Source organism: Oenanthe melanoleuca, chromosome 5 (assembly GCF_029582105.1).
Source record: "Oenanthe melanoleuca isolate GR-GAL-2019-014 chromosome 5, OMel1.0, whole genome shotgun sequence".
In the NCBI taxonomy this organism is placed as follows: domain Eukaryota; kingdom Metazoa; phylum Chordata; class Aves; order Passeriformes; family Muscicapidae; genus Oenanthe; species Oenanthe melanoleuca.
Genome location: NC_079339.1, coordinates 29321311 through 29345488, shown reverse-complemented (window position 1 = coordinate 29345488; position 24178 = coordinate 29321311). Strand labels below are relative to the sequence as shown.

Sequence of the window (24178 nt, the reverse complement as noted above, 5' to 3'; positions counted from 1 at the left end):
CTTACAAGCCTCCCTTTGAGACAGCTAAATGAGCTTAAGTTTCCTCATTTTTTACAGATCAGCTGAGAGGTATAAATTACTTGCTCAAGGTCAAAAAGAGTAGATGTATATCTATGGAACTGTTTATTTAATATGTCGTTTGTTAAATCTACAATCAGAATTCTTTGAGAGAAGAGCATTAACCTGCAAGGGCAAAAATATTTCACACCAGAGACACTTTCCTGCTTTTTAAAAAATGGTTTCTCTTGCTACTGAAGCCACTTCAAGATCAGAGAATGACACAGATAAAGCAAGCCAAATTGTAGGTAACATTCTACTGCTACATTCTAGTTGTGGATTTAGCTTCATAATTGGGATGAAGCATAAAGAGAGAGACAAAAAAAAAAAAAAAAAAAAGCTAGAGTGACAGGGAGAAACACAAAGGGACTCTAAAAAATGTTACCTGGACTGAATTCTCTACATTAGTGAAGCAGGTGCAGATAACAGCAACACCAAGTAAACTGATTCAGCATTTCTGAAAGAAGATACAGGGTCCTGTTGTAAAAGGAAAATTACTTTATTTAGTATTGCTCAGAGGTAGCACAGGACTGATCTGCATAGACAGCATCCAGACAGGAAGAATTAAAATTAGCATTTATTTTCCAAAACTGGCAGTTGGTCACAGTGGCAGGCTCATATGCAAGTCCAAAAACTTCCAGGTTTTTTTTTTTTCAGAAGCAGAAGATAATCCTGTGAGCTGTGGCACTTGGTTTCTGACTGCTTAACTCTTTCAGAAATAATCTCTGATTATGGATCACACTCCAGCAATTTGCACTCACGTAGCACTGGACTCCAAGGCAGCAGTCCCAGTGCTACATGGCCTGAGCCAGCTGCTTTGTGGAAGTGCAAGCTGTGTGGTCCTGCATGGGCAGGCTGGCAGCCTTGGCAACCAGTAACTGCTGGGCAGACAAATGCAAGGATTTCTGTGCAAGTCTTACCTTCATGTCTTGGAGCCAGCTTGATCATAATACCAAGATAATCCTGCCTCCTGCTTTAGCTGTTTAGCTCTGGGGAGTTTTGTATCATTTAAAGCTGAAGTTGTTTAATATTTTTTAACATGGCTGAGATGTTCCTGAAGTCATTTCAAGTGCAGCTGGGGGTTTACTGTGACAACTTTTACACCATCTTTGTTCAATGCTTCACAAGAGATGTTGATTTTTTTAAATAACTTGCCTATGCACAATTGCAGCCTTCCTGCAGCTTTTAACCTCCTAGTCACCTGTACCAAAACCTGGGTCCTCAGATTTGCCAACCCTCAGTTAACTTACTGCAATCAGTGGGTATTTAGGGCCAAGATACCTCAGTGGCTAGGGTGCAGCTTCTTACAGAGCATGCAGAGAAAGTGATTCCATGTAAAAACTTTACCTAGTGCTTGGCACAAAAAGGCCGGGATCTGTTTCTGTGTGTTTGAGTATTTGTATTGCATAAATTGCCAGAAAATCTAAATAAAGTATTTTTTCTCTGCCAGTTCAAAGGGTAGGAACTAAAAGGAATCTTATAGAACCTAAGTTCAGAGTCCTACCTTTTTTATTGCTGTTAGGAAAAAAATCAACCAAACTTTAAATAAAGTAATTCCTTGTTACTTCATAATCTAAACCTAAGATTGCAACCTCCCTTTCTATTCTAAAGCCAGAGAACCACAGCCTCAAGCTGCTGTGTGAGATAACAAGCAGGTTGCTTCCTGCATCAGTGCTCTAATTCTCCAGCTAGGAAGAATTGCTTACAAATCTCAATCCTTAAGTGTAATATTCCAGAAATTCAAATTAAGTTGTGCCCATGGAGCCATCCTTAGAGCAGCTGAAGTATTAGCATTACTCTTGAGGCCTCTCAGCAGTGCTGTTCCCTGGAGAAGCATCACTGGGCCCAGCCAGGGACACTCCTGGTGCTGCTCAGTCCCACTGGATGCCAAGGAGCTCACAGCTCACGCTCCACAGCTTCTTTGCTATCTCATCATCCCGACCTCGTGGAGATACGTACGCTGGCTGGCAATCACTGTAAGAAAAACATCTTTTTTATTCTTTCAAGTCTAAGATCTCCATCTGCATTAGTACACTGAAATGTCTCTGTTAAGATTAAGGAGGTGTTCCCTATCAGTTTAATTCAAGACCAGTTCAAGAATGGTGGGAGGCTATCCAACAAATGAGCAAGGGTTGGTGCTAAGCCACCACAAGAAAGATTTCTTTCCAACTAGCTAGGGAAGGATCTCTCCCAGTGGCACCAAGAACTGGCAAGCAAGTCCAGTTCTATCTGTTGTCTAACTCAAACCTCACTAGTGTGCATTCTCATTAATGCCACTAAAAAGGGATATAAACTCTAACCAAACTTCTTCAGGAGCACATTTCCTAACAAACACTGCAAAAATGTCTCTTGAATAGCCCTTCATTCTAAACTATTTATCCCACTATGTGCCCAAGAATAATAATACTGTAATAACCATGTATGGTTACCCCCTTTTCCATTATCATCTGAACTGTGGCTCCTTTTTTCTCAGCTCCTCCAACCAGAAAGCATTCAGTCTGGAAAGGAGGTCCTGTGTTCTCAGCTGTAATGCTGTAGTAACTTGGGAGTTTAAGAGCACAGAGGAAATGGCATCTTATAAGGTTTCCATTTGGCTCGGTGTTTATAGATGGAGTCTTTAATATTCCTGAAATGACTGGTGGATTCCCACCTATCTCACTGTGGCATGTAAATTGTTTTCTTAATGTCTGCACTTGTGTTTTATAGTCTAGGGCTGGAAAGTTAAAAGGATTCTAGGCTAGTCCAGTGTAAATTTTGAATTGGTGTTGAAGCTTCTCATTTCCCACCATATCCAAAACTCCCTTTTTTATGAGTTTAAATTCCACCAGTTTTCTATATTTCTGTACTATACTTTTTATCTCAAGACAGACAGTCACCCAGGGAAGACTTAAGATGTCTATTTATATATTCAAGTCTGATTAAGATGGTACAAATTCCCAAATGAAGATCAGGCAATGTCATTACAGAGACTAATCTGGTCACAAATCACAAGAAGAAAGCTCTGCAAAGACACAATGGCTCCAATGGCATCCATATGAGGGGGAAGGAAAAGGACAAATTTTCATATTTATTCCCAAAAACCGGTATTGTTATAGTGCTCTACATGCAATGAGAAGCTGGCAGATATATCTGTGGGAATTGGTTCAAATGACAGTCTTCAAATACAGAATGATGATGACTTGAAACTGCTCTGGGCTGTGGTTTTGGAGATGAGAAAAGGAGAACAATGTAGAGTCTTGGAGTAAGTCAAAGAAGTCAGAAAATAACAGGTTTTGTAATGGGAACTAAACAAGACCATTTCCATGACTGCGTGACAAGCAGCCCAGCAAGAGTCCCTCCCAGATGGTGAATCTATCACACTGAAGGATAAAGTTATTTGGTCACATGCCAGACCTGAAAATCTCACCTCCTGTCTCTGCAGCTCCATCAGCTCTCCCAGCTCCCTGAGATCACAGGCCCCTCTGCTCCAGTGGGGTAAAACTACAAATTGAACTGAAGTGGTCTTCCCAGGATTGTCTGAAGTGATCTCATTAACGACACAGTTCTACTGAAAAGTGGTTTTCCCAAGTGTTAGGCAGGTCAGCATTAGAGCTCTGAGTATGTGACAGCCATTCCTGCACCTTGAGTACATTAATATTTCTAGCACTTAAGGGCGTGCTGTTGTATGAAGTGTTGCACAGGTTAGGTGTTTCTTCTAACACTATTGCAACAGATGTTGTAGAAGGGGTAATGCTCTTGTATTTGTCACCCTCAGTCTTATCAGACAGCCTCTTACCTGGTCCCTTCTTAATGAAGAATGACAGTAAGTCCCATATTCCCCAGCCAATGAAGTTGCCTTCCACAGAATATCACTTCATCAGCTTGCACCCACCTGAAATATTGTCCTGTCACAGAGTCCAGCTCCTCAGCTACTGCACAGTAGATACTGGTCTGAGCTCCTTCACAAGGCGTCTTCAAGAAGAAGGAGAATATCTTCCACAGCCAAGTCATTACAAACGAGTGCCGGACCAGCTCAGAATAGACAGAACCGGGATGGAGAGCGTTTGCTGTGACTCTTGTGCCTGTGGCAAAATAAAGTAATCCAGGACAAATCTGCATGGATCAAAGTGTCTTTAAAAGAAGGGTAATATACTCTTCAATTCTACCTGTAGATATTCTATAACTTAAAGGAAGAGCCCACACTTGGACACAAAGAGTAAGTGAAGTCCTCTGTAGTTACTGCATGCTGGATGTGATGGATACACTTGACCTCTTAGCCAAATCAGCAGTAGTTTGGTACAGGCTCCAAAGAAGGTAAAGGTCTGATCTGTAAATGAGCCAAAACTCCTCTAGGAAACCTACAGAGGCCAGTGAGTATCAGCACACATGAACCTGGAACACTCATCAAGCAGTTAACACAAGTAGTACATGGTTTTTCCAATACTCCTGTACCCAGGTTATGGATACGCTGATTCTCATGTGTAGCTTTGCCATTTTATGCAATCTGAATACAAGCCAATCACTCCATTCTATAAATATTACAGTCTAAGTGAGCCTTCTCTGAGCTCTCCCTGCTAGACAATATGACTGCAGGGTGACAATCTTCCCTTGAGCTGGCTCACCTCTCAAAGTTGCTCTTCAAGGCAGAGACCTTTTACCAACAGCAAACCTTTGGATGAGCCCAAGTGGACCTCAGCTCAAACTGCAACTGGACTGCACAGCAGGTAACTCTCCCCTGGAGCAGGGATACCTCTCAAGGTTTGAGATTTCTTACCTGAGACTAAGAGAGCCTTCCTTAACCAAGGCAGAGAGGCCCTTTGCTTGCAACAAATCCTTGCTAAGTGACTGCTGAATTAATACTGAGGAAACATTACTAGTCCATGTAGCTACTCAATAATAATTATCAACTTTTTATAGATAATTCCATTACATATAAATTTTCCAAGTCTGAGCCTAAAACTGGACCTAGCTGCACCTAGGCTCCCTAAGGAGTTTAAAAAGAAGCATGGGCCTCCATGCTGAGCCTCATGATTCAAATGGATCTTCCTTACATAGTGTGTTTCCAATCCTGTGTGAATCATTCTAACTCAATTCTAAGTCAGTTTTCCTTTGTATGTGTCTTCCACGTAAGTAATAGAGTGAACCTTGCCATCAAACTTTAAGTCATGCTTTCATGACATAAGGTTAAAAGCACTTTTGCTAATACCTTTGGTGATTCTTGAAGCAGTTTAAATCTCTCATCCATGGCACGGGAGCATCCCCTGCTCCCTTCTAAACACAGGAGTCATTATATGCCTTCTGCAAAACAAAGTGCTAGAGGGCCTGAGTGCTAAACCAGCAGCAGTTTCCATCAGGGTTTTGAGAACACCTGCCTCTTTTCTGTTATAGTATATTTATATAGTAAATGTTATAGTAAAGTTTATGAACAGGACTGAACGATAACTGTGACAGATGTTGTGACTTACAAGGTACTGTCTAATCTTGTGCTTGTTCTACAGGCCACCAACCTTTAAGGCAGCTGAGTGTGCATTAGCTTTTCTGTTGGAGACTGCAGTTGTAGCTCTGTTTTCAGCTTCCCCCCACATAGCACAGCTATCTGTGTGGATGCAGCTAGATTTTGATAAGCACCAAAGAAAAATGAGATACATTCAACAGTAACAAGCTGCTAAATTCCTCGACCCTGTTGTTGTAAAGACAACCTGTGTTGTAACTCTCCTGGTCCCACAGACAGGAGATATTTTCTTCCTGCAAAGAGCTCTCAGTGACATTTGCTTCAAACCATTCAATATCTGCATAGGCAATTTGCCACCCTTTCTTCAACCCACGCTCCCCATGCCTGGTGCTGAGGAAGCCAAGCAGATAACACCCCTCCTGCCCGTGGAACTTGCCTTGCAGCCGCCTGGCCAGCTCCCGGGTGAAGAGCACGTTGGCCAGTTTGCTGTGGCAGTAGGCGAGGCCGCGGTTGTAGCACTTCTCGCCCTGGAGGTCATGGAAGCGGATCCTGCCTCCATGATGAGCCAGCGAGGACACGTTCACGATGCGGGCTGGGGCACACTGCTTCAGCCGCTCCAGCAAGAGGAAAGTCAGCAGAAAGTGACCTAGGGGAGACAAAAGGTCATCCTTCTAGGAAGGGTTCCCCTGATTGCTTATATGTGGTATCTTACTGCTGCCCTCATTTCAAGGCCAGGAAAAAGAAAAATTCCATTAAATTCCCCTGAATTACCATCTACACTTTTTTGGGGCCTTCAAGTTCTGCTCCTCATCTTCAAAAAGCTGAAGCTGTCATACATTTCAAAATGTCCCAGGTAACACGTACAGATACTTAAACTGGATCCACAATACGCAAATACATCACATTGCATCTCCAGAACTCTGACTCTGGCCCTCCATCCTTCTTGTAAAAGGAAGAATGAGGAAGAGAAAATCTGAAAGCAAGATTTCCTTTGGCATTTTGCAACAAATGTTGATATTAGGAGAATATGATTTTTAAGGGCAGTTCCAACCCAAACCATTTGATGATTCTATGATTCCATACTGAATGCAAACATGATTCCACTGGCCTTACCAAGATGATTGACTCCCAGATGCATCTCAAAGCCATCAGCAGTCTTGGAGTAAGGGCATAACATTACCCCAGCATTATTAATGAGAATATGGAGTTCCTTCTCCTCTGTAAGAAACAACAGTCATCCTTAAACAAGGAAACAGAATGCAGACAAGAAGGTAGCACAAGTCACTCCTTGCTGTCTGACTTGCAGCCACATCACCTTAAAAAAAGGATACATCTCCTACCACAAACTAGTTCATGGCCTCTGACCAGTCCCTGCTGTGAACCACATTACCCAAGAGGTACAGAGAAAAGCAAGGCAGGGATTTGGCAATGGTTAGAAGAGCAGACAGCAGTCCTTGGTAAAATATTCTCACTAAAGAGAAGAATCTAGAGACTGTACCTGCTAGAAATTTCTCAGCAAACTCCCGGATGGACTTTGTGTCAGCCAAGTCCAGCTTTTTCACAATGACTTGCTGGTTCCCTGTCTCAGCTCGGATTTCACTGGCTGCAGCTTCTGCCTTTGCAATGTCTCTGCAGGCAATAATTACTCTCGCACCTGCAAGGAGGGGAGGGAGGAACAACAAGAAACTGAGATCACTGGAGCACACTGGATGATCAAGGCTACAAGCAGGCTGACTGTGCACAGCAATTACAAACAATATATTGTTTCTGTAGGGAACTAGCATCAGTCAGGGCTGGAAGGGACAAAGCCTTTCTCACTCAATTGTGAGCTACAATCCAGCTGAAAGACACACTCAGACCAAGCAAATGCACATCTTAAGTACCTCTCCAGGTTCTCCCAAGTTAGGAGTGCATACAACACTGGTATGATAGGGTTGTATTTGCCTCTATAATGGGAACATCAAGCCAGGAGCCCATAAAGGTGATGGATTCCAGCCAGAGTAGTTTCTAAATGGATTGTGAACAGGTAGTTTAATCTTCTTACCAGTTAGCTAAGTAACATTTACATCAAATTAGCTTGAAACATGAATAACTGAAGCATACAGTGGTGGACCTATAACATTTCCCAGCTTCATACAAGCAGAATCCAGGAACTTCCCCAGTCCTCTCAAATCAGTTGCAGTGCAAAGCATTTTTATGTCCCTATGGCAAGTTTTTGGAGTCCAAGGAATGAAACCAGTTGAGGAACTTGCAACTTGCACCTCAGCCTCTGAAGGAACAACACTTGGACTCATCTGCAGTAACTCTAGAATCCAGTTCACTTTAATATAAGCCTACAACACGTCTTCCTTAGGTCCAGAAAAGGGACACAAGGCACAGCCACCCCAGCTCACAGGGATGTCTGCTGACCAGACTGCACTTGCCTCTTTGCGCGAGGTCTCTGGCGGTCTCTTTCCCGATGCCTGTGTTGGCTCCTGTGATTATCACCACCTTCCCCTCCAGCCTTGCTGTCGACTTACACCGTCCTCCAGCGACATACCGCCTGCAAGAGGGGAGGCACCAGTAGGGGGTTGAACCTGGGGGTTCGCATGGACACTCGGGCTCACCGCTGCGCCCTGGGCCCCCGGGAGTCACGGGCGCCCTCACCTGAAGCGGCTGATCGCGACTGTCGCGACCGGGACAGCAGGAAGGCGCCCCCAATCCCCCGCGCATTCCGGAGCGCGGCTCCGCCCCAGGGCTCCCCCCACCTACGTGCGTCAAGTGGAGCCACGGCTCCCATTGGCTGCCGCCGCGCGCCCCGGGGCCCTTTGGCCAATGGGCTGCAGCGCCGCGCCCTGAGGAGAAAGCAGCCCCGCCCCTGCCGCTCCTCCGCGAGCGCCGCGGAGCCGGGACAGAGACCGAGCCCGGGAAAGGCGCCGGGCGGTGCCGGGGCTGAGCGAGCCCTGCAGCGCGGCAGCGTCACCGGGGCGCTGGGGCTGGGGCGCTTGAATAACTCCCGAGCCCGGCGCGGGCTGTGGAATGGGGTTCCCGCTGTTCGCACTCCCGCCACACATACAAACACACGCGAAGAGCGCCGGCTCCGCGCCCCAGCGGGCGCCGCTCTGCGGGGCTGGACACACGCGAAAGGCAGGCTCGGTAAGACGCACCTGATGTAGGGCGCTGCCACGAAAAGAAGCACGGGGACGGAGACGGCGGCGCCCAGCGCGGCTTCCCAGCAGTTGAGCATCGCTGCCGCCAGCTCCCCGCGCACCGTCAGCGCACGGCTCCCGCAGCCCCCGCCCTCTGGATCCGCCTCCGCCGCGCAGGCCCCGCCCGCGGCCGCCGCCTCTCCGGTGCTGGCCTCGCCCACAGCCATACAGCCACACCTCCAGCACCGGGCAGCGCCCCGCCCCGCCGGGGTTATGCGCGGGTAGCGAGGGGCCGGCCGGCTTCACGGCGTTGGCCTGCTGCTTTTTACCCCGGCACCGCACGGCTTGGACCTGGGTCCCTCAAAACATTCCTCAATTAGGGAGCCGAGAAATGTCTGCAGAGACAGCGCAGCGCCGGCTGTGGGCAGTGGCGTTTGAAACACATTTTTACAAGCTCACGCCGAGGTTCATGTCATCAACCCTGGCGAGGGGTTATGCTACGACGTACACGTAGGCGCGGCCGGCGCGGGGCGCTCCATGGCGGCGGCGGACGAGCGCCCCCCCGCGGTGCGGGCTCGGCCGCCTCTCCGGAACTACAGCTCCCAGCAGGCAGCGCGCGAGGCGGCCCCGGCGGCGGAAGCGGCGGGCGGGGCGGGGCCGGGGGCGCGGGGGCTGTGGGACCATGGCGGGCCGCGGGGCCGCGTCCTCCGAGCACCTGGAGCGGCTGCACGAGATCTTCCGCGGGCTGCACGGAGACCTGCGGGCCGTCCCCGAGCGGCTGCGGGGCAGCGCGGCCGGTGAGGCGGGGAGGGGGAGTGGACGGCCCTCGGGGCCGGGAGCAGGGCGCGGGCGGGGCCGCGGTCCCTCCGGCCGGAGCTGCCCCGCCGGCTGCGGGCCGTGGCCGGAGTGTTCGGGTGCTTGTCATTAGACAGGCGTGTTTGAGCCGCTGGGAAGGCAGTGTCCCCTCAAGATTTTGTGCGGGGCTTTGCAGTTGTAGGGATTCGGGACCTCGCTTCTGTTAGGAGGAGGCGGGTGGCTCTGGTGTTTTCAGCTGCTGCCGTGTCCTGGTGGCTTTGCAGGTGTGTGGCTTCACTCCCCTGGAGCTCCTCTGCTCTGGCAAATTTCCACTCCGTAGGCAAGCACAGCTTGCCAGGTTCACAGTATCAGTCTCTGGGGAGAGTTGTTATTTGGGTGCTATTTCGTGCTTTCTGTTTGAACTGGAGTTTAGCCTGGAGAACAGGAGGCTCAGGGGTGACCTCCTCACTCTCCACAAGAACCTGAAGGAGCTTGTTTACCCTTGTAGCCAGGTGGGGGTCGGCCTCTTCGCCCAGGCAACCTGCGGCAGTCTTAAAGCTGCAACAGGGGAGGTTAAAGTCGGACATTAGCAAGAATTTCTTCACAGAGAGGGTGATTAGACATTGGAATGAATTGCCCAGGGAGGTGGTGCAGTCACCCTCCATAGAGGTGTTTAAGGAAAGACTGGATGAGGCTCTCAGTGCCATGGTCTAGTTGACAAGGTGGTGTTAGGTCAGGTTGGACTGGATGACTGCAGAGGTCTTTTCCAGCCTAATTGATTCTGTGATTCTGTAACAACTGCAGTGTTTTGGGAGTTTGGGGTTCCCCCCCTCTTTTTAGATTTGTGTGTGCTGGATTCACATTTAAAACCTCATTGTCAGAAATAGAAGCAGTTTTTATTGTCAGAACTGCCCAGAAGCATCTGTAGATTTGTTGGAGAATGTTTGCATTTTAAATGACTGTTTTAAAAGTCCAGTTTGTGCACTATGTACTCACAAAATAGAGAAAACCTATAATTCAAGCCACACTAAGTTGTATTAGAAGCACAGCCTGGTTTTAAGGGTATTCTTTATACCACAAAAGTGGGTAAAATGCTCTGACAGAACACTCCTCTGTAAGGATTTGTGCTTTTGATTTGGTCCTTGATACTTGGTAGTGTTCTGAGAACCAGAAAGGGAAGCAATGTGACAATGAGAATTTTTCCAGTGTCATTGAATGCCTCTTATTAAATCCTTCTTATGAGAAATGTAATCCACAGCTGTCATGAGCTGCTGTAGCTCAGGTTTTGTACCCCAGTGATGGGCAGGGGCTGTCAGCCACGTTCTGCTGCAGTGTTCATTCTCCCACAATTGATCCGTTTTGTGTAAAATCATAAAACCAGTTTGTTCAGAATGTACCAGTCTGTGCTAGATAACACAGAGCATGAAACAGTTAACATCCTGATTCTTACCTGGCTTTCTGTTTAATAATGAAATAAGTAAAATTCAGGGTCATAGTCCTTGTCATAAGCATTTCCAGAAAGTTTGGTACAAGAAAGGTGTTGAAAGCCCCAAACTTGACTTAATTTCACTAGTGGTCAAAAAGGATAAGAAGCTTTAAAAAGCAATACCCTTTCTGGTAGAAATCCTTAATTTCCTATAGAAATGAGCATGATCATTTTCTTGGTGACATAAACTTTGTCAAATCTCCTTGACACTGTGGCAGTCATGAGCATGAATTCTGAGCCATGAGCTTAAGTGAAGTATTTACAGGCATACTTGGGATTTTTTTTCAATAGATTGCAAATAATTGCAAGTTGATTTTTCAGACATGCTAAAGATTTTCAATACAGCTATTTTATTTTTTTTGCTGCAAAAATCCTGACACTATTTTTTGATAGTGTTTCTAAGAGACAAATTTAAAAATTTGTCTATCTGGTAGAGTCATTCCACTCTTCTAATGTTCTTGTACTTATGAGGTGGGGAGTATATCTTTATTTTTCAAGTTGTCTGATCTCAAAATATTGAGGAGTTGATAAAAGAGACCTTGGAATACTCTTTAAGACAATTCACATGCTCCAGAAGCAACACAGAATCTGTAGTCCTTGGGACGTCTTTGAGGGACAGAGGTTTGGAAATGCTGTTTCACTCTACATAACAAGATGACAAATTCCTGATTCTAGTAACACTCTTTTTTCCCTCTTCTAAATCTGTAAGAAACAGCCTGGATAAGTTTCAAATGGTGTATTTTTCTCTCTGCATTAATTCAGTTAGCTGTACTTTCCCACAGAATCTCTTTCTGACTGATTGGAAATAAATCAGTTCAACGTTGATGAGCTGTGGGTAATGCTGCCGTGGCACAGGCACTGCTGCTGCATTTTAGGAGTTCTGTCTGTGTGCTTTCAGTTGTGGCTCAATGAAAATCAACGCCAGGTGAATCTTCCAGTATATTTTGGTGTCTTTGGATACCGGCCAGATCTGGTAGAACATTTTCAAGCCACATTGCTGTATTTCTTGTTGGCCTGTAGACAAAAAGGTTTTAAGCTATTGCTACTTGACTTATCGAAGCCATTCCATGATTTTGGAAGCTGGCACTTCTTTGGTTGCAAACTTAGAAGTGCAGCATCTTAGTCTGCATGGGAGAAACAAAGCAGGGAAGTGCTGCTTTTCCAGATCTGCGGTGAGTTTCCATGGCTTTGAGACAGCAATGGGTTTAAGAGGGCGCTGCTTGAATCAGATTAGTGAAATGACCTGTGTGAAACAAATTACTGAGTTCCAAAGGCTGTTTTTCCACTGTTCATGTTCATGATTTAACTTGTAACCCAGCTACACAAGCAGTGGCATCAGCACAAATGTATATGATGGCAAATAATGGAGGAAGTTGAGGAGAGTGTATTTAGGAACCTCCTAAGTCAGCATTTCCTCCTAAATAAATGGGGATGTGAAATTGCATTTCCTGATATCAGCTGATGTGTAGTATATTAACAGTCGTGATGTAGCTTAGTCTGTAATAATTCCATGTAGTGAGACCACAGCTGTTGTAAGTTCTCTACAATTCATATTCTGGGCTTAATCTGAATTTGAACTGAGAAGGAAAGCCTGCAGCTAAGGAGTATTGTGTATGTAAGAGGAGCTATATACTAATGTTCTGAGCACTTCAAATTTTTTCCTATCTTCTGTTGAGATCTCAGTGTTTTAAAAGCTACTTCTTTTGCAAAGGACTGTGCTTACCAAAAGGTATTATCAAGTGAGTTTTTTTACTGTGATGATGTTTTTATAATGATCTGTTATGTAATTTTGTCTTTAATCAAATTGCAGGGGTTTTCCAAGATGTCAGTCTACATTTTCTGCTACTTAGAATTTTGTTTAGGACTCTTTTGAGAGAGGTGAATTAAGCTAGGAGCATAGTTATCAGATTTCTGATAGAATTTGATTTTATTTGAAGTACTCTACAACAGTCCTCTGGTGTTCATCTTCAGTGCTTTTGCAAAAGATTACAGAACATGTGTTTTTGCTCAGTTGATATAAGGAAAGTTTCAGATTTAGACATTCATCAGTGGTGGATGTTAGAGACTTATGATGGTTTTTTAACACATAAAAAATACATGCCTTAAGATTTTGTTTAAAAATAAAGTAACAGCAGTGAAACACATTATTTGGTCTTCAAAGCCCTAGGTACACAGACCTGAGTAAATGACTGTCTCAAACAATTAAAATGGATAGTGTTGTTGACTGATTCAGACAACTCATTCCAGAAGAGGGAAGCATTTGGGCTTTAGTCTGTGAACCCAAGGTGATACCTTGGTGGCATCTTTTGTCTCAGAGAACTCTGGAATGCTTATCCTGTGTACTTAGGTACTTTATGACCATGGGAATGCAGAGTGCCAGAGCTGCCAGGGTCTTCAGGGCTCACTTGAAAATTTAGATTGACCTGATGTTCTGTTCAAATCCAAATTACAGTTTCAGCCTTCAGTAATCTGAAGTGTTTGCAAAAAAGAAGAAATATTTTTATGAGCTGTTTACCAGTGTGTCTTCTTTGCTGTTCTTTCATGCTAAATGTTTTTCAACATGCAATTCTACCAGTGGACATTGAAGGACAGAATATGAGAAAAATATTAGAAAAATTACATCTTTTGTCTACCAGAGGCAGTGTTCAGCATTTGGAAGACAGATTTCTGCTCTCTTGCCCCACTCCCTTCTGAAAAGTTGTCATAAGAACAAACTGTTCCCATTTGAAATAAATTTGACCTGGTGTTCTGCAGCCAGCCGTCTGTGGCAGCTCCCTTGTTTTCAGTGGGATGAGTTGAAGTTTTGTTGTCATTTCTCAATAGTTTATCTGACATACTGCTTTTATTTTGCCAGAGGAGAAGAAAAAACTAGTTCGAGAATTTGATGAGAAACAGCGTGAAGCCAACGAGACGGTGAGTGTGAGGCTTCCGGCCTTCCTGATGGTTGAAAGACTGCTGCCTTAAAAAAGGACAGTACTTACAAATGTTACTTTTTTATGCATCCTATTCTGGCAGGCAGGAGCTTCATTTTTTTACTGTTTGATGATTGATCCTAATAGGTGTGTGTGTTTGTTAAGAGTGTTGTGTATACTTATATACATACATAAATATAGACAAGTACTCTTATGTGAGTTTCGAGGGGATTTTGAGTGCTCGGTTTTGATACTGCCTTCACTGTGTTGAAAAACGTAGAGTGGTGGAGGTGCAATTAAAATTGCACAGGAAGGACATAGATCTGGAGGAGGGCCATGAAGATTAGAGAGATGGAGCACCTGTTGTATGAGAAAAGACTGAGACAATTGGGATTGCTCAGCCTGTAGAAGAGAAGGCTCTGGGTTGACCTTATTGCAGCCTATCAGTACCTAAAGGGAGCTACAAGAGAGCTGGAGAGGGACTTTAAACTGACAAAGGGTAGAGTTAGATTGGGCATTAGGAAGAAACTTAACTGTGAATTGGTGAGACAGTGGAACAGTTTTGCCAGGAAATTCTTAATGCCCCATCCCTGGAAGTGTTCAAGGACAGGCTTGATGGATCTCTGAGCAACCTGGTCTAGTGGAAAGTGTCCTTGCCCATGGCAGGGGTGTGGGAACAAAAGGTGGTCTTTAAGAACCAAAACCATCCTATGATTCTGTCTGTGCTGCACAGATGTGATAGAAAGCTGATGCCCATCCTATAAATGCTTAAACTATAAGAAAGTGAGAATTTTAAATTTTGAAATGTAATGTTTCAGGGAAAAAAACCTAAGCGTTTAAGCTTGGGATTTCTTTTTTTATTGAGGTGTTGTGTATCTGAAAATGCACATGGGCTCGACAGCATTGGGTAGTGTGGTGTACACAGTACTAGATGGGCTGTGGGGTTTGGGGTTATCCCCCTCAGCCAGATTCACAAACACGTGAATCCCTTCATCTGGGGCTGAGTTTTGAGTATGGCTGCTGCTAAGAGTAGATTTGGTGCTTTAAAGAATAAACTTGCTTTCTTTGGTTAAAGCTGCGGGAAATGGAGGAAGAACTGAAATATGCTCCTGTGCCTTTCCGCAACCAAATGATGAGCAAAATCCGAGCATACAGAAGAGACCTGTCCATGTTCCAGAGAGAGATGAGAAGCACAGATTTGGGATTGGGCCGTGGAAGCCAAGGCGATACAAAATACGGAATCTTCGCTACAGAAAATGAACAGAGTGTGAGGATTAGACGTAAATTTTATTTAACTTTGCTGTGCTTTGCCAAAGCAGTATCACAGATGCATTGTTTACAGTGTTTCTACTTTAAACCACCTCTGTGCTTTTATAACTCCCTGTATATCTCTTTACATGTAACATGAATATCTCAGGGAGGAGAAACAACACCTGGAACACAAAGGAGAGCTTTTCTGTTCTAAAACAAAGATAGGAATGTAATCAGAATGGAACTCCTTGAAAGCCATGTGGTTAGTAACTTGTACAGCATTCCGTACTGAAACTCTTAGTTTAATCATTCCCCTACAAAAGGGAAAACACAGAGTGATGCTGCTTAATGAAAAAGAGGTTAACTCACCTAGTTCTAATCTGCAAAACTAGTAAAGTGTGACTCATGCATTGTATAGGTTCTTTGGTAGAATTATCTTTTAAGCGATCCTAGTGTGAGTAATGTCAAGAAAATACAAGGATTTTTCCTCTAGCACTTTTTTTTGCCGTTGTTTTGCTGCTACAATGCAAAAAGTACAATTTCTTGTTTACCAGATAGGCTTAGAGATATCTGAGCTAGTGAGACTGAATCTCCTAACTGTCTTCAAAGTGCTGTCATCTGTACAGAAATGTGGAGTTGGGCTTTTCATTTTTGTGCCTTAGATGAGGATGATTTGAGGGAAGTTCTTTGCTTAGTATTTCCTTCTGCTGCAGCTTAGAAAATTTTTGCATTTGATTCCTCTTGACTGATTCCTCTAAAACCTGAGAGCAGGGTGATAGATTAGACTTTCTGAAGCTTAAGAAAACATTTTATTTTGAGCTACTTTCTGACCCCAAGGTCAGCAGACATTCCTTATCCTCTAGCCCAGGCTACTGGCATGAAAAGAGGATCTTTATTACTTAGCAGTCCATCTGTTAGTTCTGTTTGTTCCTAATCATTTTGATTGTAAATTCTTCAAGATTCCCCTGGCAACCAACTGTGAAGTTGCAAATAAGGCTGATTTTAGATGTGAATGGAATTAAAAGATGGCATCTGGAAAAGAAAGTTACTATTTTCATGTAAATGTTCTTTGATAGAAAAGTAAATTGTTACAAAGACAGTTTTTGAGAATTGTTTTAACTCTTCAGTGCTGTGTTCTTTTTTGAGGTTTAACCAGATTTGGCCATAATCTTACAAGGTGAACAAGGCTTGGCAAAAATTGACTGGGCTGCATCAGTTAATACAAGAAGTATGTACAGCTAATACAAATGGATGGCCTATGGAGTCTTTGAATGTCAGAAGCCTAATACTTCTGTGCTTAATAGTTAAGCATCCATTATTTTTCAGACTAACCTGCAGTCACAGAGGGTGCTGCTTCTCCAGGGCACAGACAGTCTGAACCGAGCCAGTGAGAGCATCGAGCGCTCGCACCGAATCGCCGCTGAAACCGATCAGATTGGCACGGACATCATCGAGGAGCTTGGGGAGCAGCGGGAGCAGCTGGAACGCACCAAGAGCAGGGTGAGCAGGAGACTGGGCACTGCTTTGGAACAATCTCATTTGCTTTAGTGGGAACTGTATGCCAGTAATTGCTCTCAGAGACCTTCCTAGGCATAGTAATCTAATTGGATATTTCTACAGACCAAATTCAGGCTGCACATTTCTATTTGTTCTCATAAAAGAAAAATAATTACTATAGAAGGATCCAAAGCATGGTAGTGAAATGTCTGCTCCTGTGTCTGTGCAAGATGGGAGATTAGACCTATAGATCTGCTAGAAAGAGCAGCATTACTGGAAAAGTTATGGATTAGAAAATAGTTAAGGAGTTGCCTTGTTACTAGATTACTAATAAAAATTAAAATTTTGGAAGCAGTTAGCAAGTTTTTTAATGAAAATAAATTTAGTAGAAGAGTAATTACTTAATTACTAGCTTTCTAGTATTTGCAGGGGGAGAGAAAATGTTGTCAGACAAGATGCCTATTCCTCATCCTTGGTTCAAGAAGCTCTGCTTTTGCTGTGGAAGTTTCAAAAACTAGTTGACTTGTTTTGTTTGCACATGCATGCAAAACTGACAGTTTGATTTTTGAACTAACATACTGATGGGACTTTCTGTGTGTGCAAGGGATCCCAAGGGTAAAGCTCTTAGGTGTGTGACTGCAGAGGACACTGAGTTTGGTAAATAAGCCCACTCAGCCAAAACAAAAAGCATACCCCTGCTCTTGGGAGTTTTCTCTACTCATTGCAACAAAGCCCATAGCTTTTTCATTTAAGTAATTCTGTAATTTCAATCAGAATTTGATTTGTCCTGGTCCAAAATTTGGGTTAGAAAGCAGGAAAGGAAATTGATTTTTAGATTTGTAATTTTTGTCCTTTAGCTAATAAAAAATACTAGTTCTTCAGGCATCACAGTCCCTTAACAGACCATTAATAGAAGCACAGAATTGTTTAGGTTTAAAAAGGCTTCAGAGATCATTGAGTTCCACCATTAACCCATCACTGCTGTGTTCATCACTAAACTGTGTCTGTGACTTCTACTCTGAGCCTCCTAGGCAATGAATTGTGGAATTGTGTGAATCACACATTCCAACTGGAAGCAGACTTTCTTCTTACTTGTTCTTTGTAGTGAAGATTAGAAATCTACTAAGCTCCAAATGAACTTCATAATTTTCTTTGCAGCTTTGTCCAGTCCATCTCAGTGCAAGAAACATACAAGCAGTTTTGCAGTTGAGGGCAATATGTTACACAGAGGAATTGTGGAGGCAGGTGTCTGTGATATAAGTGACCTAGCTTACCTTCACTTCCCTAGAATGTTTGGAAGTGGAATAGTGAAAATAGTGAAAGCAGTGGCCATGCATCATAAATCATGTCTGTGAAGCAACACCTTTTTTAGTTGTTTATAATCTCACTTCGTTACATGCTTCTTAATAGCTGACTGGGTATGCTGGGCAGTTCCTTTCTGGGCAATACAAAGCTGAAATGGGTTATCCATTAACAGCTCAGAGCTTGTACCCACTGGGTCACTTAGACCTGTCAGTGCAACCAACACATTTCTTTCTTTGATAGAACTTGAGCAGCATTTCAAACAGTTTGATATGCACTGGGGTCAGCACATCAGTATAATTTTGTTCTGGTGTTAATGACTAAAACAGTGAAATGAAACAATGAAAGAAGCTAATACCAACTTTCTGATATTTGTATATTAATTACAGAGGCAGAAAGTGGTCTCAAATTGTATATGTACATATCTAAGGGAAAGCGTACACAAAAGTCTTAATTTCTCCTTAGAAAAGAGACAATGCTTCCAGCTGGTATTGTGGGTAGAAAACAACGTTGTCTCGATTTTGAGAGTATGTGGTCATCCTTGGTCCTATAATCCATTGCAACATTTCAACACCAGCTGCTCTCATGTGCATTTTTGTGTGCTTGTCTAACTGACAAGTAACTTCTATCTCTCTCCAGTTGGTGAATACAAGTGAGAACTTGAGCAAGAGTCGCAAGATTCTACGCGCGATGTCCCGGAGGTGAGTGGTGTGACTGACAGCAGCATGGAGCATTGGTGCCTGCTGGATTTAGGGGAAAAAAGGAATATCAGCTAAGACTGCAGGGCAGTTTTAGGGAATGTGTAAACAGAATGTGTGCCCACATGCAGATGCTAATTTGTGCGTTTTTCTCTCTGGTAGTTGCTTAATGGAGTACAGACTTTTGAACAGCAATGAATGTGTGCTGTTCAGTCAGGATGATGTGGGGTCTTTAACCATCCAAACTGTGGTTAGGACAGAAGCAAGTTACAGTGAATTGCTCATGGTGCCTTCAGGTGTCACTCATTCAGGTTGGGAAAAGCTGTGCCATAAATGACTGCAGCATTGGGCAAGGTAGATGCCTGACAACATGCACAAATCTGTTTAGCCCACAGCAATCCCCTAGAGCAGTTAGTCCTAAGCTGGTCCATGAGACACTCTGAGCTGGTACACATGTACTATTTTGATGGCTGAAATCTTGGCAGCAGTTTAGCTATATTGTTCATAGATTGTATGTTTAGTAGGTACTTATCTCCTCACAACCTTTCCTTTATGCCCATTGCTAAAGGAAGTTGTGATAACTGTCTAGTTTTCAGTAGTAAAAGTACTTTATTATTTTGAGATTTTAGTTTTCCTCCAACCACATAATTCAAGTAAAAGCACCACAATGAGTATTTTAGCACAGGACTTTTCCTTTTTGCTTAACTGAAGGAGTAGGCATGTATAGAGCAATGGTCCCTTCAAGGGGAAGAAGAATAGAACTGCTACTGCTGAAATAGGAGATTTAAACAGGATTTCCAAGAAAACATGAATAGTCAATTATTGCATTTGGCCCTTTTCTGCTTGTTAAAAGTGGAAAAAAAACAAACCACCCTTGCATTTTTATTTTTTAACTCTAGAGTAACCACGAATAAGTTGTTACTATCAATTATCATCATCCTGGAACTGGCTATCCTGGGAGGTGTGGTCTACTACAAGTTCTTTCGCAAGTGATGAACCTTCATGACCAAGATGAGCTTTTCCACTGATGAGGAACAGGATGGGCTGTCTGCTCCCTTTGACTGTCTGAGGGTTGAACTGAGTTATGAGACAGCACATTGAACTGAAACTGTACTGACACATGAAAGACAGAGAATGGGAGTAAAAAGAAACAGGCTTGAACTACTGGTAAGATTAATAAGAAGGTAATAAATATTTTATTGTCTCATTTTGTATATATTTAACTAAATGAATAAATCTTGGTATGTAATAAAGTAGCCACTGATCAATGGAAAAGCTAGTTTATTTAAAAATTGAGAAGTTAACAGTATTTGCCAAATGTTGACAATCTATCCACTCAAGTGCCTCAGCAGAGCTCTGTAGTGTCCAATATATCCAACACTTTGGGTTCTTAAATCCTCACTTGCTCTTCACTGTCAGATTCATCTGGAGAGCTGGGTGTTGGGAGTTCATCAAAAGCGATGTGTGCTCCTTCCCTTGTCTGCCCAAAGCACGTCGCTATCACATCGACTGCAAGGCGAGCAGTTGCTTTCACTGCCTCTTGAGAAGCTCCAAGCAGTGGATTGACTTCAACCATGTCTACAGCTGAAAGCATTCCTGTGAAAATGATTTGCAGCTTTGTTACTCTGACAAGGGGTATGGTCTTCTGCAAGGTTTTGTTTGTAGCCTTCTATTCATTGTAGCATGTCTGGTATTTGGGTTTGTGACCTACTTTACCTCTTACACAAGTACGATTGGCTCTCAAGTGAGGGATGAGGTTATTGTTCTCAGATGCAAATTTGTGGTTTTCATTTGGTTCCTTCTTACATCATCACTACCTCACTCATTTGTGCTTTCAGCATTCAGGAAAAATGTTTGATGTTCCATATACATTTACGAGAGGAATGATTTTTCTCCCAGTCCAAAAGTGAGTGGTTATAAAATAGCCTCACCTCATACTCTTTTGCCATCCTATTAATAAATCTATAGACTATTGTCTGGTTGGGATTTTTTAACCTTCTTTTACTGCAAATAATAATGTTTAAATATATTAAATAAAAACTTGATGGTAATAAGATTAAAAGTCCTTATATATTGAGTCAATTGCAATATATTTCATGAAAGTTTGATATGTTAGTCTTGAATCCTAGAATGGAACTTCAAACTATTTAAGATTGTTAGCACCCATTTTTGTATTCTAGATGCCCATTTTCATCTCGTCTTTTGTGTTTAGGATTAGGGAACAGTATTACACATTTTTGACATTAGTTGTTAAAATACTGTGTATTTTATTTTCTTTTGCTAAGCTGATATTCTTGATGGTTAAGCTGCTTCCAGCACCAAGGGAATTGCCCAACCACATGACTTCTTTTTCCCTTACTGAAGGCAGAATTGACTTTGCAGGCACCTTTGCTTTGACTACACTTACTGTCTATTCACACAGGAAAAACAACCAGTATGAGCTCTGGGGAGTTTGTCCTGTCCTTGCTTAGCCCCATACTGCTGGTGAGCTCCTACCTGTGTTGTGTATTTCCTCTGTGATGTACATGCCTTCTCTGTAAGTTAATCCACCTAGAACAGGAGTTCCCGTTGCTGGAGCCAGTGAGGGATCAAAAGCATCAATGTCAAAACTCAGGTGAATTGGTCTCTGTCTCCTGGGACACAATAAAACAAGAAAAGCAATCTTGGAGCCTTAAACTTTTTCTACATGCATTTCTTACTGTCCAGGCTAATCAGCAAAGTAGCATGAAACTCCTTGAACCATGTCTCATATGCATTAAAAAAGCGTCTACTCAGCGAGAATTTGGTTTAAGTACTTTACTTCAAACCATCCTAACTGGTATTTGTCATCTTAGTGGAATGATGTAGAGAAGTGTGTGATACAATCCAGCCTTTCCTCCTTTTGTACAGAAAGCCATGGTGAAGGCTGAAACACTGATGTGCATGGCAGCTAGGATGGAGGAAGCACCGAGCTCAAGAATTTCACTGTCAGTTCATCAAGATGAGCATTTTTCAGGTCAATGCTGAAGGGCTGTCTCCAAACCCTGCCATGTAGCCTAACTGCTGAAGTAGTAATGGATAATCTCAAACCTAAAATGTTATTTACTATATCAACTGCCAGCTGATGACACACACCTTTAGAAAAAAGCAGCATTCAGCACAGGTTCTAACCTGTGGAAGAGCTCTGCCAGCTCCTAGACTAGCATGATTTGGTCCCTGACCTTGTTCCCCAAACTTGAACAAGGGTTGCAAAGGTGGCAGTACTGAACTGCAGTAAGGGAATGGTTGAAGTGCACTCTGAGTTGATTCAAACATCTTGTCAAACTGCAGAAAATGCAAAATTACGTAACAGAAACAAATAGTAAAAATCAGAGCCACGAGTGTAGTGAGTCATGTAACCTGTGTCAGCCATCTGCCAAACACTGAAATGGTTCCAGGGCTGAGACTTTCCTGTATACTGGACACTGTCACTGTTCTGTACAGCCACCGTCCATCCAGTGACCTTCACTTAACTTTCAGGAAAGCAGATGTTCAACAAGAATAGTTTAAATTAGATAATAGTTTGTTACCTGCCCATCAGTTGTTCAAAGGTTCTTTCCATAACTTTCTGAATTCCAAGGCGGTCAATATCCCTCATGGAAAAATACTGGATGTCAAAGTTCTTCAGAATATAGCTATGAAAATAGTTTTTTAAAATTAATCATTACTGCTTTAAGCTGAAATCTAGCAACCTTTATGGACATGATTTCAAACTCATTATTTCAGCCTTTAAAAAAATAGTTTAATCTAAACCAACTTACTACTCAGCAGGATCCACATCCCTCAAACCAATGTACACAATGTCAGATGCTGAAAGGCAGGGCTTTAGCCAGGAAAAGCCAGGAAGTTGTGGTACCTGCAAGCAAAGGTTTAGTATTAGGTCAGTTTAATGATATACCTAAGAAAAGGCTATTTAATACTTCCTTGAAGTATTTGGATTCATTTATAGCATCCTTTCTCTCTCTAAATAGAGAAGTTTCTGTACTTGAAGGTTTGGCTGATGTAATTGTTCCTTACTTTCATTCCTACATTCAACTCAGGTAAAGTGACATGACTTATCTGAGTTGAATGTTAATGAAGTTTTTAACTCTCCTACATTTTACACTTTGAAGAGGAGGAGGGTCAAAAAGTCCAAATCCACAAGCAATAGATAAATTGTATCAGTGAGGGTAAGAAGGAATGCTAAAGTAAATACCCAGATGTAGATCACTTACACGAGGCACTTCATGGTGATGCTCTTTAAACTACCCAGTACATTATGCTTAGATGGAAGAATGAAAACCAAGGCACCTGTATCTTTTTAGGAGAACTGCCAAAGTAAGGTAGACGTACGAAAACAGTATTGAAGATGGATAAATTCAAAGCAGGAAGTTGAAAAAAAGAAAAAATACAAGGGTTGGGGAAGAAAAGCAGGGCAAGAAGCTGGGCCTCCACAGTAGGTTACATCATGCTGGCTTTTGATGCAGAATTGAAGAGAGTAGGTCTAGGACAGCAACTGAAAGATTTTGAGGTCATCATTTTTCAGCTTTGGTAATTAAGTAGTCATGGTATGGAATTATAAAACCATTCAGTTAGTAATACCTACTAATTTTAAGAGTTACTTAAATTAACTCAGATTTCTCTTATTCTCCCAGCTCTGAAAATGGCTACATTTTCACAGCTGTCAAGCAGCTGGAAGGTTTTGTTTCCATCTTAGACTTCTCAATTACTAATTATATTCTAATTACAATATTGGATGTTTTTAAGATTAACACACCCATAGCTATATATAATTACACTTGGTTAAATTAGCACAGATTGTAAAAGTATTTGCTACTCTCAGATAATGACCTGAAACTTCTCTAGTTATAAATTAAGAAGAGGGATAAATGAATTTGAGACCACCAGGGAAATTAATTCATGTTTCAAAAAGGAATTCTGCAAAACCCATCACCACATCATAAACAGCATAGTAATGATAATACTCCCTAGTATTAATGATTCCGTAGATTTAATACTGCAATTACACCTGTTTGCAAATAAATGAAATTGAATGTATTAACTGCCTTTGACAGGTTCTTTGCTTTGTTGCAATGGAAAAGGAGTTGCTGATAATAAGGCCAGAAGTACAGGCATTTTCCTAGGAAGGTATTAATAGCAGTTTGTGAGTTTGGGTGGTTCTAGGAGCCCTGAAGTCAGGAAAGGAGGATGATTTTTTTTTTTTTTTTTTTTTTGTCCCATAATCAACTCAACTGCTGTACTGGATGAGAGTAAGAGGGTGAGCCATATGCACTTCTGCACATGTAATGGTTCACTCCAGACAGTCAGAGATGTATTAGCCAGACAAACCATTGTCAAAGGCACATTGTACTACTGCTGAAGAGCTGTTTAAAGATTCATACTGTTGTAGAAGCCTCGTGGTACCAGCAGGACTTGTGTTGGTTTCCCCCCTCTAAACGGGAATAGGGTAAGAAAAACTCTGAGTGAGTGCACACACCTTTGTTTGTGCACCTGCACAGCCAGGACTTGAGTGAGCTGCTTCTGCACAGACATCCAGACTGCTGGAGTTGAGGTGGGCTTGTGACAAGATCCCATAACCAGCACCATGGCTGAGCAGCTTACCA

The 24178-nt window shown here is 42.8% G+C and overlaps 3 protein-coding genes across 3 annotated transcripts in view; 1 reads left to right on the top strand and 2 right to left on the bottom strand.

Moving 5' to 3' along the window:
* Positions 1 to 535: 535 nt before the first annotated feature.
* On the bottom strand, positions 536 to 8858 carry LOC130254361 (retinol dehydrogenase 12-like). The gene is made up of 7 exons (XM_056493799.1): positions 8635 to 8858; positions 7912 to 8030; positions 6987 to 7142; positions 6602 to 6706; positions 5925 to 6134; positions 3929 to 4118; positions 536 to 2031 (listed from the first exon to the last, which is right to left on the bottom strand). Exons 1-7 carry the CDS (start codon positions 8841 to 8843, stop codon positions 1929 to 1931), a joined length of 1092 nt encoding a protein of 363 aa, XP_056349774.1. The 5' UTR covers positions 8844 to 8858; the 3' UTR covers positions 536 to 1928.
* Positions 8859 to 9264: 406 nt separating this feature from the next.
* Positions 9265 to 19832, top strand: VTI1B (vesicle transport through interaction with t-SNAREs 1B). Its single transcript, XM_056493802.1, has 6 exons — positions 9265 to 9413; positions 13752 to 13810; positions 14885 to 15076; positions 16387 to 16560; positions 18499 to 18560; positions 19457 to 19832. The coding sequence occupies exons 1-6, from the start codon at positions 9299 to 9301 to the stop codon at positions 19548 to 19550; spliced, it is 696 nt and encodes a 231-aa protein (XP_056349777.1). The 5' UTR covers positions 9265 to 9298; the 3' UTR covers positions 19551 to 19832.
* The window catches only part of ARG2 (arginase 2), an 18970-nt gene continuing 14517 nt past the window's right edge, over positions 19726 to 24178 (bottom strand). Inside the window, exons 5-8 of the mRNA XM_056493800.1 lie at positions 22337 to 22431; positions 22106 to 22210; positions 21054 to 21190; positions 19726 to 20153 (exon numbers count right to left, since the gene is read on the bottom strand). Coding sequence (XP_056349775.1) covers positions 19948 to 20153; positions 21054 to 21190; positions 22106 to 22210; positions 22337 to 22431 — 543 coding nt within the window. The 3' untranslated portion in view covers positions 19726 to 19947. The remainder of the gene's footprint in view (positions 20154 to 21053; positions 21191 to 22105; positions 22211 to 22336; positions 22432 to 24178) is intronic.